The following is a 14,729-nucleotide window of genomic DNA, read 5'->3' as shown; positions in this document are numbered from 1 at the left end:
CCCAAATTCCCCCCCCCCCCCCCCCCCAAAAAAAACAACTGGTGTATTATAAAATTGATGTTTTTAGGTAGATATAAGAAAAACAAACAAGGGTATCACAAAGGATATCACAATGCATACCATTCAGGATTAGATTAATATGTTTAAATGCAATAATCATAAAATTAGATGCTAAAGTTAGAGGCAATAATGTTGCACTTTCCAGCAAGTTTGAACTCCTTCACCCAATTATTGAAATTTAATATCAGCATATCAATAAAACTGCACTCACCTGACAGTGACTGGTATATTTCCATCTTACCAATTTTTCTCAGTGATTGATATGCCTTGTCTAAATATACAATACCTCCATACCATTTGCTTTCGACCCCTCACAAAGCATGAGATTAATATCAACACTCACCACCAGCTTTTATTAGAAGACATTTAAACAGAAGGGTTCAAAGAGAACTCTTGTAACTTGACGTGTCTAAAGTTCATCCAAACAATATTTTTCCAGACGAGTTCAAGATGATCATTATAATCACTATCAGTTATATAGCTAAATATCTGTTATAGTGAAGTCCACAGAGATATAACACTTTATGAACCAATCATTGGTCGCGTGGAAAGGAAAATAACTCTAAAATAAACTGAATGAAAACAAAACACATAGTTAATTGAGCTGTACATTGGTTTGCAGTATGAAGGCTAGTTCGATTCATTCCCTGACATCCCCTTGCATTGATGGGTTTCGTACAGTTACACGTTTGCATCTCATCATATCTGTACAGTCGGCTTCCTCTCAGACCCTCCAACCCTTGGATAATATGGCAAATCCCCTGTGTGATGGCAGAGAGCGAAAGACACAGAGAAAGCTGGCAAGAGCTACAAGAGCAGTTACAGTAAACACTGTCCAGCCGCCAAGGTTGGAGTGAGGACGTCCTGTGTCGATGGTCGGCCTGATCGTCCATATTCATCCTTGTAATACTTTTGCAGTCCTCAAGATGGTGTCCTTTCTTCTTCTGACTGAGCCCTGCAAGTCCAGGACCCTTAGCAGCACTGCTCAGCTTCAATGAAACCTTCCTTTTCATGACCCCCAAGCTCAACTTCAGCGTAGCTAGAGTGACAGCCCTGGTTGCGGAACTTCATGGAGGGCCAGTAGTTATTGGTGCGTCGCTACGAACAACAGACAGTAGTTGCTAAAGACCAGGCAGCAGACAAACATGAGTGTGTGTGGGGGATATCTTTAAATAGCACATTAAACTGCTGACTCTACAGAACGCATGAATGTGTTTTTCTCACCTGCATGAGGTAGAATGGTGGAGCCACCGTGGGGTGTGTGTTGATGTAGTACACAGCCAGTAAGGTCAGAGCTACGAGCAGAACTAGTGCAGCCACCACACCTGCTATGATGGCTGTGTTCTCTGTGATCCCCTTATGGTTTGGAGGACCTGTCTGTAAATCTGAAAGGAAATTGTTAAATCAGTGCTTTGTGTGGAAGTGGTTGGATGTAGGCATATGTGGACGGGAGCTGACTGTAGAAACTGACTACAAGAGGTCTGATTGTACTTGCTAACTAATGTGAGTGAGAGTAATAAATATAGGATATTATATATACAGGTATAATAAGACACACATTGCTAAATGCTTCTATACATGCCCAGGAAAACATTATCTTCACTCAGCTGAGCTTTATTAAAACAGGACTTTCCACCCATCGTACTTTAAGCAGGAGAAAAACAGAACCAAAGACCAGGGAGGAACATCCGAGGAAAGAAAATGATCTGTGTTGCATTATCTGTGTGCCCAGTAAAACTCTGACAAACAGCACGGCGGCAGCGCAGTCAGTCAACCAGCGAACTGACAAACAGCCCTCAGCTAGCTTGTGAAAAAACATTTTCACGGTTTCAAGGATAATTGCAGTTTATTACAACCTGGAACTTGTTTTCATAGCTTCAGCAGAGGACAACTGCACAACTTCTGAACCAGGAAGTAGGTGTGTAAACTGTACTGGATATTTAAAAGAGGTCATTTCTGAACGTTTGTTTAAAAACTGTCTGATTGTCTAACTGCTCGTGTTTCCTGCTGCGGAGAAACGTACCTCTGGTGACAGGCTGGTCTTCGGGCACTGCTGAAGAAGGTGTCGGACCTGGGGAGGAGTTGTTGAAGGAGCTCATGGATCCCTCAGGTAACACCGGGTTGTAGTCCTCACATGTGCCTTTTGCCTGAGAGAACGTCCACAGGAATGACTCCAGAAAGAATGAAACAGCTGCTCATTTCACAGTCATATGAATGGGAAATGTGTCTCACCTCTTCAGGGCAGTTATAATCTAACCACTCCTGTCTGTGCCGGTCGATACCGTCAGAGCACCTGAAACTCAGTGAGGACAAAATGAGGGGAACTAGACTCTCTACGGCTTCGTTATGAGATAAATCGCTCAGAATTTCGTCTTACCGTTGAAGTGTGTTGCACCAGCCACAGCCAGTTGTAAGGTTGGATGTTAGGCAGACATCACAGGATGTGTGCTGAAGACAAGCTGGAGGAATCGGATACAGTGCTCTGAAGTTAAAGAGGTGAATAATGAGGCGAGGCTGTCGCGCAAAGGTCAGATTGTAAGGATACTTACTGGGCAGAGGTGTGAACTCAAAAGCGGATCCACTCACGATCTTTGTGGTGTCAATCTCGACACGATGATACTCGTAGATCGTACGGCGCCTCGAGTCTTCAAGACAAATAGGAAATGTCTGTATGTTTGCAAGGTTTGTGTTCCTGCTTTGTACGTTTAAAACCAAGCCTTGCTGCTAGACTGGGCTGTTACAGGTGAACCTTAAAACCCTGGAAACTTAAGCATTTCTGTATAACATTAAGTGTTGAGGTTCAGAAGAAATAAACATCATTATTAGAGGTTAGCGCTCAAAAACTCAGGCAGTCAGTTTCATCAAGGCATCAAACTCATCAAATTTGATTCAAACGTCGCTGATGAAGTCTGATTGGTGCTCAGAAATGTGTGACATTTTCTAACCACTTGAAATCGTGGGAGTACGTTTGTTACATTTTAAAGTAAGTTATGTAGAACTGACCTGAGGGCGGCGAAGCAGGGAGGAACGCCATGAACGCGTCAGACAGTCCCACTTTCACTGGATGCTCGGTGGAGTTAATCTTGACCACTGGCACAGGAACCTGAAAAATGACAGCAGTGTTTGTTTGAGCATGGCTGACATACAATCTTAGGATCGCTCCCTTCACAAATGCTAATACATTCATAACCTGAGTAACTAAAACTGTACAATGATGAAGAAAACAGTCGAAACCCATAACTCACATCTCTGTAGTTGAAAGCAATGATCCCATTCCTGTGGAGGGCTGCCTGGAAAGTAAAAGATCCTTCAGCCTCTCGGTCCTTTAGCCGCACATTGTCCCACTGCACCACAAACAGATTACCTGAGCAGGGCAGGAAACACAGGCTAAGAAAACCAGGAGCTCCCACACGTGAGCGACCTCACCGGCGAGCTCCCGCTTACCGTTGTCTGAGTACCTCACTGTGGAGTTTTTGGAGAAGCTGGGGTCAAAGTTGGCCATGAGGGGAGCGACGTACTGTGTGGCAGTCAGCATTCGATGAGTGATCTCCCCCATGAAGATGAACCCTGGGGGGAGGTGGCAGGAGTTAAAAACCGATCATCACAGCGCATGTTTTTCCAAATTCGTGATTAATATTTTTAGATGGATTTGAAACCTCAGTACTTTCTTGGTATTGATCAAAATGTGTCTTTGATCACACATTTCTTAATTCATGGAGAGTTATTGTTGAAGAATATCATTTAAAATGTGAGAAATCAATGAACAGACTCCAGAAAGATGTAACAAGTCTATTAAAGGCAGAATGAGCAGGTTTGGTGGTTGCAGTTGCAGGAAGAAGAAAATAAGTACCTTTACATGTGACTGGAGGATCTTATTTTGCTTGTATGACAGAAAAGAGATGGAACGTGATGAACAACCACAATGCTCCATGTCGATACAACATCACGACATAATGGAAGACTAACGTGGATAAAGACCAATATTAGACTAATTTCATTCCCATCTCCTGCACTTTCGCAAGCATAGACGCGTTTTTGTAGAACTGAGGCAGGAATATAACAAATAACTCTCTCATGACCATGTCTGTGGGTTAAAAATGTAGGACATGCACAGCAAGGCTTTAAGCAATTAAAACCATCAAAAAATGAAGGCATTTACAATTAACCAGATTTATTATAGCCTGGTATGCTTGGAATACTTCCCCAGGGTAGGACAGAGTCTCCTTCAGTACACTAGCAGACGCTGGGTCCCCTGATTGGATGAGCAAAGCAGATGAGTGCTGTTGGATATCGAGTAATGTGAAACTCACCGCCAGTCGCTACGATGATTTGTCTTAAGTAGTGTCCGTAGAAGGGGAAATCGAAAGAAAGCGCTACCCTCTGCGGAAAAGAAAGATGTATGAGACATGGCAGGGTGTTAAATCAGATGTGTGTGTGTGTGTGTCATCTCACCGCTGCCTGTCGGTGTGTATTGGACAGAATCCCGTGGATCTGGACTTGGCTCTTGTGCAGAGTGTTCAGATCCACCCACAGCTCTCGAGTCCGCCTGTCTGTTGGACCAAAGCTCTGCCACCTGTAGTACCTCTGGGAGTCCTCCTGACAGAAAGAGGGCGCTCATTGCGAGAGTGAAGTCTTCATAAAACATTATTCTTGGAGAGTTCAGAGCAGGTTTAACAGCCACTGATTTGCATCACTGATGATGTGACTGTTTCATATTTCATGTCATGTGAAAGTTAAGTGAATATTTTTACATTTTGAATAAAAGAAGTGATTTGAATTCATCTTTTTAGGCTGTGAGAAATTATTACAGGTATTTTCTCCCATTTTTTTCAATGAAACAATGAATTTGTTCATCAATAAGATAATCTGCAGATGAATCAATAATGAAAATAAACATTAGTTGTTCATATTTCATACAGATCTCATCATTGAATAGATATAAAAACCTCTGTGTATGTCTGTTTGTATCAAGCTCATTCATAATCACATCATCATCAGCCTGAAATGACTTGAACATTTCATTTATTGTTTGCATTGTTTGTTTGTTTGTTGCCGTGTAGTTCCTGTGATGGTGAATCAGAGAGGGTCCGGCACGATGCCACACCAGGTTTACAAGCTGGGGGTCGGCACCCCACGAGGAGTCGCAGGATGAGCTGAAGTCATAAGGTAAAGAAAGTATCTGCTACGCAAAGTACTGCACTTTTTTCTTTCTGGAAATATTCTGACAGACTGAGAAGGGAAAATCTCAAATCAGAGACATGCAGCCAGTCAGAAGTGGTTCTCAGAGGAGATCGCTGTGTGTTCAAAAAGTTGGTTGGGAACCACCGCAGTAGACATCTGGGATTTATCTCTATTTCTGTCCATACGCTTCCACTTGGGGGAGCTGTTTACACATCGCGCATGGCGCTTTGACAACCTGGGCCTGCATCTTGGTACACATCTCCCGTCTTGATGGCATTATTAATGTATGCCACAGTTCAAGGTGACAGAGAGCAATGGTTCTGGGGTTTAGCGCGGGCTCAGAAAGTAGAGCAGTTAAATGCAGCGCTCTCGCTGCCTCTCCGGCTGCTCCACATACAGCAAGTGACCCACTTTTTTCTCCATCTCCACTGCCTGACACCAGCCTGTGTCTTCTAGAGGTGGGTGTGAGATTTCTAAAGAGGAGAAGGAAGGGGACAATTATGCGTTTCCCTCACAGCTGACTGATTTATTGAAAAGATTCCCATTGGACAAGAGGTGGAGGGTCCCCCCACCACCCCCCCAAAAAAAGGCAACAGCAGCAGCACAACAGGGCTTCTTGTGATCTTGTCCAAGTGAGTCATCCACGAGCACGCACACGTGCACGCTCGCGCCACCACGCTTAAACAAACACTGTAAGTTGGCAGGACGAGGCTGTCGTCTGTTTTCAATTTGAATTGTAGAGAGAGGGAAAAAAATGTACAACACAGTTTATTTGGGTTGAATTTTACTGAGGCCGATTCAAGTGAAAGAGGAGTCTGGGACATAAGACAGGAATAAAAGCGCCTCATACACACTCGAACAAACACACACGCGCAGATGTAAGAGATGTAATGAATGGAAAATAGCACAGGACAACTCCACCTGAACTCTAATAACTGCACTCAAAGCTTCTCTAGCTTGGCCCCGATTGACCTTTCAACACAGTATCATTGCAGTAACGCAGGTTAAAGTTTCCACAGCTCAGGTGAATAAACCCCTGCTTTTACATACCTGTTAATGATAACCCATTAGTTTCAGTTCATTCATTCAGCCTGACCTTCGCGTTTGCCGATATCCTGTTGGAAGGGTGTTGTTTTTCCCAAAATAATCAGGAACAAGTGACGTATCTGTCATGCCGACAACATTCTCAGTCAAAACAAAGGCTCCAGCAGCAGTTGCTAGGAGCAGTACACAAAATATTTTTCATGAAGATCTAAGGCTTATGTCAGCTCTCATGTCCGTAAGTAAAGTTACAACAGCCATTTTTTCTGTTGCAAATTTCCATTGATGCATTTAGATCGCTAGCTGGCTTCGTAAGGCGATGACCTCCACAAGAGTTCAGGCTAGCCCTGTGTAGGGATGTCTCATCCACTGAGTGCAAGACAATCCTGAATGGTTCCATAATAAAAGCTCAGGGACGTGGCTAAACGCTGGGGCGGTTAACCAGGCGCACGTTTGCCAAACCAATGCTAATGTTAACATCCCTTTAGAAGAGCTGAGGAACTCCAGCCAGACTTGTCACCCAGGCATTATGCTCGCCAAACAAATCCTCAAGGCCTTGTCTCTTGTAAAAGTGAAGCATAGTGTTTGAAAATACAAGCAATAAAGCAAAAATCTAACAGCTGTGTTGATGTCCAAGTCCTATTTTTCACTAGTAATCATCAGAAAACTAAAGTACTGGAGCTGACTAGCTAGCATGATGTTATTTCCATGCCGCGGAAGGTGGGACTTAGTGAAGGATCAAATGTTTGGATCTCACCACTATGCGGGTCATGTTGTCAGGCAGGGTACTGATATCAAGACCTCCTCCTCCTCCTCCTCCTCCTCCTCCTCCTCCTTCAGCCTGCACGTTGCGGGCTTCTCTGTGTTTGTGTGGGCTCTGCTGGTCCCTCCTGATTCTGTGGAAACCGGACGGATCCCCATCCGTCCGCAGAGGAGTGCCGCTCAGTGCATCTAGAACAAGACAGGCATTATGGTGACTGAGCAGAGTCAACACACACCTGCATGTGGAGACATCCTGGAGGACTGAATGCGTGGACAAACAGATTTCTGATGGACTCTGCAGGGTCAAGATGTTTTTTCTTGCTGTAGTAACTCTTCACTTGTTATTGACCATCAAATGGACGAATAAAGCACCAAAAGATTCCAGACTTTTGAGCTCCCCTTTCAATTTCAAAATGCAAAAAGGCTCTGAAATGATCTAATAAATTACATCTGCTCTTTATTGGTTACCGTAATGTGGATCATTAACAGGCAGACATGTCAACAGAATATGAAATTCATGGTTAGACGAGTCCAAAGAGAGAAAAATCCGCAGAAAAAGAGTGTACTTTCTTTACATCTGCCACGCAGAAATAGTGCTCTTTTTAATTTCAAACTCATAATGTCACATGTGTGTTTTGCCTGGACCGTAGCTGGTTATTAACAAGCTGTGAAGCATAAACTGGTTGCTTTTTTCTCATCTACTGACCACTCAAAGCACATGCTACTTTCACGCACACACAGCCATTCAGCATCTCGACCGAAAACCCCTCGACAGGAGCCGGGGATTGAACCCCCAACCTTCTGATTAGTGGGCATCCTGCTGTACCTCCTGAGCCACAGCACAACCCTCAGCTTGTGTCAGTGTTCTTTATTGGTGAAGTACTTCCTGTACATGTACGTGTGTGTGCGTGTGGGACATAAATCTGTTTACACAGTCACACTGTGGGGACTTGCCTTCCTTATGGGGACAAAATGCAGGTCCCCATGATGTAAATCACTAAATTTTAGGGTGAAGACTTGGGTTAAGGTTGGGGTTAGGCAAGCAGTGGTTATGGTTAGACTCCAGGAAATGAATGTAAGTCTATGTAATCTCCTCTAAAATGGTGGAAACACGACTGCGTGTGCGCGTGCAAGCACTTCCACATCTCTGCTGACGGCCCACATTTGCGTGGGTCACCTGCTGAACAGATCAGGGATGGATGTTTATATTTTTCACATTAACTTGTCTGGAGGAATGTATTCCTTTTCTTTTTGGAGGGTAAACCGATCCATGACTCACCGCCCCGCGCCGGCCGAGTCGTGAGATCAGCAGAACTCGCTGGTCGAGTGAAGGTCTCTGCCGTTTGGTTGCTGACGAACAAGTTGAGGGATTAAATCCAGTTTGCCGTCGAGATTTTATGCGAGCTGTTAATTCACTAAACAGAGAGGCTTAAATAACAGCATGTTCTAATCATCTCGAGGGAGGAATGAGGAGAGCCAGCCTGAGGTTCAGACCCCCCTCTCAGCCTCTTTCTTTTTAAATTGTGTTTACAACATATGATCACAAGTATGTGGACACCCTGGATCCGCTCCACATACTTTCTTGTAGTTTTTGTCTGGAGCTGTTTTTCTTGGTTTGGCTTGCTCTGTTTGCTCCAATTAAAATCTCAATGCTGCAGCATTCAGTGTTAATTTAGACAACAGTTTGCTTCCAGCTTTGTGGCAACATTTTCCTCTTTCAACATGACAGTGCCTCCCTGCCCAAAGCCAGGTCACATTAACTTTTGGTCCATAAAGAAGCACTTTTCCCAGTCTGCTGTGGAAGAGCTTGACGGGCCTGCACAGAGCCCTGACCTGAACCCCGTCCAGCACCTTTGGGATGATCACCGACTGCGAGCCAGGCCTTATCACCCAGCATCAGTGTTGGACCTCAGTAATGCTCTTGTGGCTGAATGGGAACAAATCCCTGCAACCAGCTTCCAAAGTCTTGTTGAAGACTGAGAACAGAAGAGCAGAGGCTGTTGCAGCTGCACATTAATGCCCTTAGTTTTGGTATGAGATGTTTAACAAACACATACGGTTGTGTGCACGCTTTTGACCTACGTGGTTGGTGCTGAAACTGTAGTGTAAAAGGACTTGTTGTGGTTTCACATGGGGGTTTTGTGAGGGACCGTTTCATGGCTGGATGCAGTGACTTCCTGCCTCTTAGGCTGTAACATACTGAAAGGTTTTGCCATCAGAATCAAAGGTGTTTTTAGGCTCACCGAAAGCTATGGGCTACCTCGCTGCATAAGGATTGAAAATTGAAAATGTTCGTTGTCAGGGAAGTTAAACACAATGACAAAGAAGACGATGAAAAACAGCCCTGAGAAACAAAATGGGACAAGGGACAGAAACATAGAGAGGTTATCACACACACAGGGGAGACGCCTCTAATGAGGAATCCGGTTTGATTATGGTGCAGTGGAAGCTATTTCCACAGCTTTGGAACAAGAGGCTCCTAATTGGGTCAGATTGGCAGCGCTCATCATCGTCACAAAACAGCTGAGGAGGCGTCAAACAGCAGGGGGAAGAGCAGAGGAAGAGCTTTGAGGAGGAGGAGGAGGAAGAGGCAGATCAGGGACTACGCATTAGTTGTTACAGATTCTGTCGGAGTGCAGACATCCTTTGTATGATTGTGCAGATTTTGGGTTACAAACTGTGTTGAGCTCGTCCACTTTCCTGGAAGATCTCTAACCCTGGCTGCATGTGGACTTTGATGAACTTCCAGTCAAAAAGAGATCCAGAGTGGGTTGGGCTTTGCATTAAGACTTGAGTCCTGACCTCAGTAGCATCAGGTCTGGCGGACACATGTGTATGTGAAACCTGCGCTGGGAAAGAAAAAAAACATCCTGGCGAACCAAAAAAATCCATGACAAAAATGGCGGATGTGACAGATTTACTGGTGAATACCAGATGGTTGAACTGTAAATATACACCATGATGCCCTTCTATTACAATAAAATCAAATGCGTGCAAATTGTCCTGACAGTCCTCTAAATTTGCCCTGTTATCTTCCAGTTTACATCCGCAGAATGCCAGATTTCCTGCTGTTTAATCCAACATATCTCGCAGTGCCAGGAGCGCTGACTCCTGTGGGCTTATTTTAAACGATTAGCAAATATAACGCAGCTGTTTTGAGACGACGGCACCTGCATGGCAGCGGTGTCCACTGTGTCTGTTCATCCAGATGGGTCTGCATTGCAGCAAGCACCTCTGGTGGGTGTTGGGAGCACATTGAATTAGGACACAGCACATATACACTGGGCTGTGGAAACACACAGTGTGTTCAGTCATCCCGTTACACTCTCCCACGTGCCTGTTTCACATTCCCCTGATCTCTGGCTCTGTGTCTTTTTCCAGAAACGTACAGTACCTCTGTGACGCTCTTTCATTCTTTGCTTTTTATATCTTTAGCTGAACTCACACAGTCTGTTGTCAGCATTTCCTTAATCACTTGTTGTCGATGACAGACATTATAGGTCACATTTTTACTATTTGACAGCAGCTTTTGAAGGCAAGACAGCAACCGAGGACTAGACCGAACCAAGTTCCTCATCTGAGACAAAGGCTAAATGTTCTTTCAGTCTGTTCAACTGGAGGAAGTCCAGGGATGAGAAATAAATTTCCTCTGAAAATAACCTCTCTCTGGGTAAATGCACAACACTTTGAAGTCCAAGTCGAAACGAGGATGCATCGAGGGCACAAAGGGAAAGAGAATTATCTGCAGGCCCACCAAAAGAGAACAAAAGGCCGACATCTTTGCTCCAGAGCCTGATACGCAGAAGAGAGCGAGCCATTGTGCGCCGTCCAAGCACAGCAGATGATTTAATCTCACGATGCGGAGTCTTGACCCTGTAGCAGTCAGGTTGTGAGTGCTGTTGGACATGGAACATGGCGCTAGCACCTGCAGTCTTCTGGCAAAAGAAGCATCAGAGGAAGAGCGATCACCACGTGGGGTCACTGCTATGTATGTGAGCGTGTGTCATCGCAGTTCATTGCGGTTGGTTTTAAAAGGGCGATCTGTGTTCAAACCAGCCTGGAGCTTATGGCGTGGGAGGAAGCCTTTTGGCACCTTGCTCTCAGGAACAGCAGTAACCATAACACACAATCACAAACACTGGCAGCTGGACTGATAAGGACACGAAAAGGAAAGGGAAAATGCTGCTTTTCGATAAACCAATGGATCAGAGTAGAAAACCTTTGATTTACTGTCATCAAGTTGGGTTTTGTCATAATTTGGAGCTGACATGCAGGTCCAGTGTGCAGATGGTGTTTCTCAGAGCTGCAGTATTTATAGTTTTCACAATAGGAGATTATGTTACAATAAGAAATGTACAGTAGTAATGGCAGTAATCTGAATCCCTTCAGAATAAAACGCATTTAACTCCTTTATGTGTAATCTACCAAAATCTATTTTTAGGCATTTTTTCTTACAGAAGTGTCTCACATCTCACATCTGTTTTTTTGAAGCTACATTTCTGTGATGTACATGGTACTTTACTGCAGGAAGTAAGGCTGCAGAGTTACTTCAGTCTCCTTTGGCTAAAATGACAAAACTGAAGATTTTGTATCGGTGTCAACCTACAAAAACTTCATGAGGAAATGTTGGTGTTATGGCATTTTTAACTCATTCAGGTCATTTGTCTGGAGCCCCACCGAGACTATTGATCAGTGCTGCCTGTCAGATTTAGATCAGCATTGTCCATCCAGTTTGAAACCTGTTCATGCCTGCATCAGAGAATCAGTGTGAATCAAGGCTCCTTCATGCTGCTCCTTAACGCAGCTCCTCTGCTCGTTTTCACACAATAATTTTGACTTTAGCACCTTCTTTTAAAATCGGTGTAGACAGCAGGTGTTGTCCAGTGACTCGTGCACTTTGACAGGAATCTGTGTAAGATGTGGCCTTTAGCACTGACAGAATCAGCCATGCTGAGTAAGCTTCATGTAGTGAGTAGAGATCTGAACAGGAGAGGTCATGCAGCTGGAACAGGGGGGCGATTTAGCATTAATGGAAAATTAAAGAAGTTGAATTTAATTAAGGGTAGCAGTATTGATTCTTAGCCATGTGTTGTCAGCCACTTTGATTCACACTGAAATATCTCAACAGCTATTGGATGGAGTGCCATGAGATCTGGTTCAGACATTCATGACTCCCTCAGGATGAATTGTAATAACTTTGATTCCCTGACTTTCATTTAGGTCAACATTTCAGTTTGTACCAGCACTCACTTCATGACCAAATACCTGCTAAGCAACGACACTCCCATCAGGCTCAGCTGTACTTTGTGTTTTGTGTGAAATAGCAAATGTTAGCATGCCAGTGTGGTGAAAATGCCTGCTAATCATCAGCATGTTAGCATTGCCACTGCGAGTCCTGTTGCTTTTATAAACTGCCAACCCAACCTGATATCCTACATGCAGCTAACAGGCGTAAAGGCCTTTTCACACCAGCTTTTATACATTTCAGAAGTAAACCTGCATGAAACTTTTGAGAAGAGCTCTGACACTGGACTTGGACGTGTCGTTGCTCTGTTGCAGACAGGCTGGACCTTTGATAGAATGGGAACAGCCATGCATATCGTTTTATGAAGCTGCTTGAGTATTAACTGATGCACAAATGAGATGTGGCACGGTCTGCAGCCTCCACCACCACCAACCTCGCCGAGAGCTGCTCTGGTGCACGCTGCTGAACCCTGTTTTTTTTTTAGTGAATTTTAGCGGTGAAGATGAGCGCGGACATTTTGCCGGATTTTAAATTGTCTTATGTCTGAGGGATCTGTCTCTCTGGTCTGTCGGGTTGTCCTCTGCAGCGCTGGGCCCTGATCAGAGGAACTGGGACCACAGGAGAGGCCAGAGAAACTGGAGCAGCGCTGATTGTCGGAGGAGGAGCGGCAGTGGATGAACGGGGGCTGGCTAAAAATAATGTATCTCCAAGGAGAACCAAAATACATACATGCGCGTACACACATACAGACACACACACAGGAAGGTAGAGGAGTATACATTATAAATATACTACAAAGCACGCAGTATTCTGGGTGATTAGACAGTTTGAGATGAGATAAAGCAACACAGAAAAGTGTTCTCGGCTCAGCTGCTGCTCTCATTGACTTTTTCTGCTTTTACAAAACGCCTGCTGGAGGGGAAACACCAGTCGTAATTGAAATCACTGCTCAACCTCGAACGTTTATCCGCTAAAATGCAGGATTTACGACGGCATGATTCGTACGATTCGAGCAAATGAACACCAGACACTTGGTTTTTCAAACGGGAAATACGGACGTTTTGGAACGCATCCCAAGGAAATCCATTTCATGTGCTTCCTGTGACTGGCAGAGAGAAACGTCAAGGGACCTGTTAGCTGCACACACACACACACACACACACACACACACACACACACACACACACACACACACACACACACATGCAAATCCACCCCCAAAAAGTGCAAAAAAACTGTTCTGTTCTTGCCAGAGTTGGTGGCAAGAATTCAGGTCAGATAATATTTATTGTAACCTGAATTCCCGTATTTTTGGAAGCTGTCTTGCAGCACTTGCCAGTCTGCTCTGAAGAAAAGCATCAGAATGGTGTTAATATCAGAGCACATGTGGATACCTGTGTGTATGTGCGGGTGGCATTGAAGAACGGGGGCTTACCTTCATGCTCTTGAGCCCAGACTCTCCCCAGCTCAGCCTGGGAGAGACAGATGAGGAGAACAGCACAAAGCCTCATGTCCAGCTGACTCTTCTCCCTCCTTCCCGGACTCTTTATCACTCCTCTCTTCTTCTTCTCTTTCCCCCGTTTCCACTCACTTTGCTGGAACAACGGGGCGCCTCTCGCCTCTACTCCCCCGCCTGTCGTTGCTCTCTCCTCGCCTCTGCTCTCCCACACGACAGCTTTTTGCTCACCTCAGCCAAGGTCTACTTCTGTTCTCCCTCCTCTGTCTGTCTCCGCTCTGCGTTACGTCCTCGCTCGGCCCTCAGAGTAACTTCAGGGATGACGGATCCATGGCAGGGAAAGATTGACAAACAGCTGAAGTGTTTCAGAGTGAGGTGTTTTCTCTTTGCTCAACCTTGACTCCAGTCTCATTATTTTCTACTCCTGTTCACTCCCCCCTCTCTCTGTCTCTCTCTGCCTCTGTCTCTAACAGAGCTCTGGCTTTTTGTAAGACGTCCACAAGGAGGAAATATTTATGTATTTCTACATTTTTCTTTCCTTCCAAACCAAAAAAGGAGGCTGGAGTTGGGAGGAGCATGTCTCCCCCATGTGGAAGCACGTAGAACCAAAACAAACCTGATGTTGTGAAGTTGTTTCCCCTTCGCTTTGAGGACATATTACATGGATTAGTACAATTTGTTTGCAAGTTTTCTTTTTTTTTCTTTAATGGCTGAACACAGTTTTACTGAGAGCAGGTTTCTCTGATCTCCATAGCTGTTAAAATGATGCATGTCCGGACTGTTGTAGTTGCTGCTGGTGGTGCTGTTGGAGCTCAGGATACAGTAGGGTGTGAAGAAAAAGATTAATTTCTTTCTGTTCATATAAATTAAATTAATTAAACATTAGCAGACCTCTGAGTGTCTTGAGACATGTTTGATGGAAGCTGGTTCTGACTGGATTTTGTTGTTTGAGAAGACAGGAGAGTTTTTGTGCATGTAAATAAC

The 14,729-nt window shown here is 44.6% G+C and overlaps 1 protein-coding gene across 1 annotated transcript; it reads right to left on the bottom strand.

Annotated features, from left to right (window-relative positions):
• Positions 1-388: 388 nt before the first annotated feature.
• Positions 389-14,204, bottom strand: LOC139350243 (plexin domain-containing protein 1-like). The gene is made up of 13 exons (XM_070991497.1): positions 13,725-14,204; positions 7,040-7,233; positions 4,513-4,656; positions 4,371-4,440; positions 3,505-3,627; positions 3,306-3,424; positions 3,064-3,163; positions 2,610-2,705; positions 2,438-2,519; positions 2,293-2,353; positions 2,084-2,207; positions 1,285-1,445; positions 389-1,158 (listed from the first exon to the last, which is right to left on the bottom strand). The coding sequence occupies exons 1-13, from the start codon at positions 13,798-13,800 to the stop codon at positions 1,033-1,035; spliced, it is 1,476 nt and encodes a 491-aa protein (XP_070847598.1). The 5' UTR covers positions 13,801-14,204; the 3' UTR covers positions 389-1,032.
• Positions 14,205-14,729: the final 525 nt, after the last annotated feature.

Source organism: Chaetodon trifascialis, chromosome 21, assembly GCF_039877785.1.
Source record: "Chaetodon trifascialis isolate fChaTrf1 chromosome 21, fChaTrf1.hap1, whole genome shotgun sequence".
Classification (NCBI taxonomy): Eukaryota; Metazoa; Chordata; class Actinopteri; order Chaetodontiformes; family Chaetodontidae; genus Chaetodon; species Chaetodon trifascialis.
The sequence above is the reverse complement of the archived record's forward strand: the minus strand, read 5'-3'. Positions and strand labels throughout refer to the sequence as shown.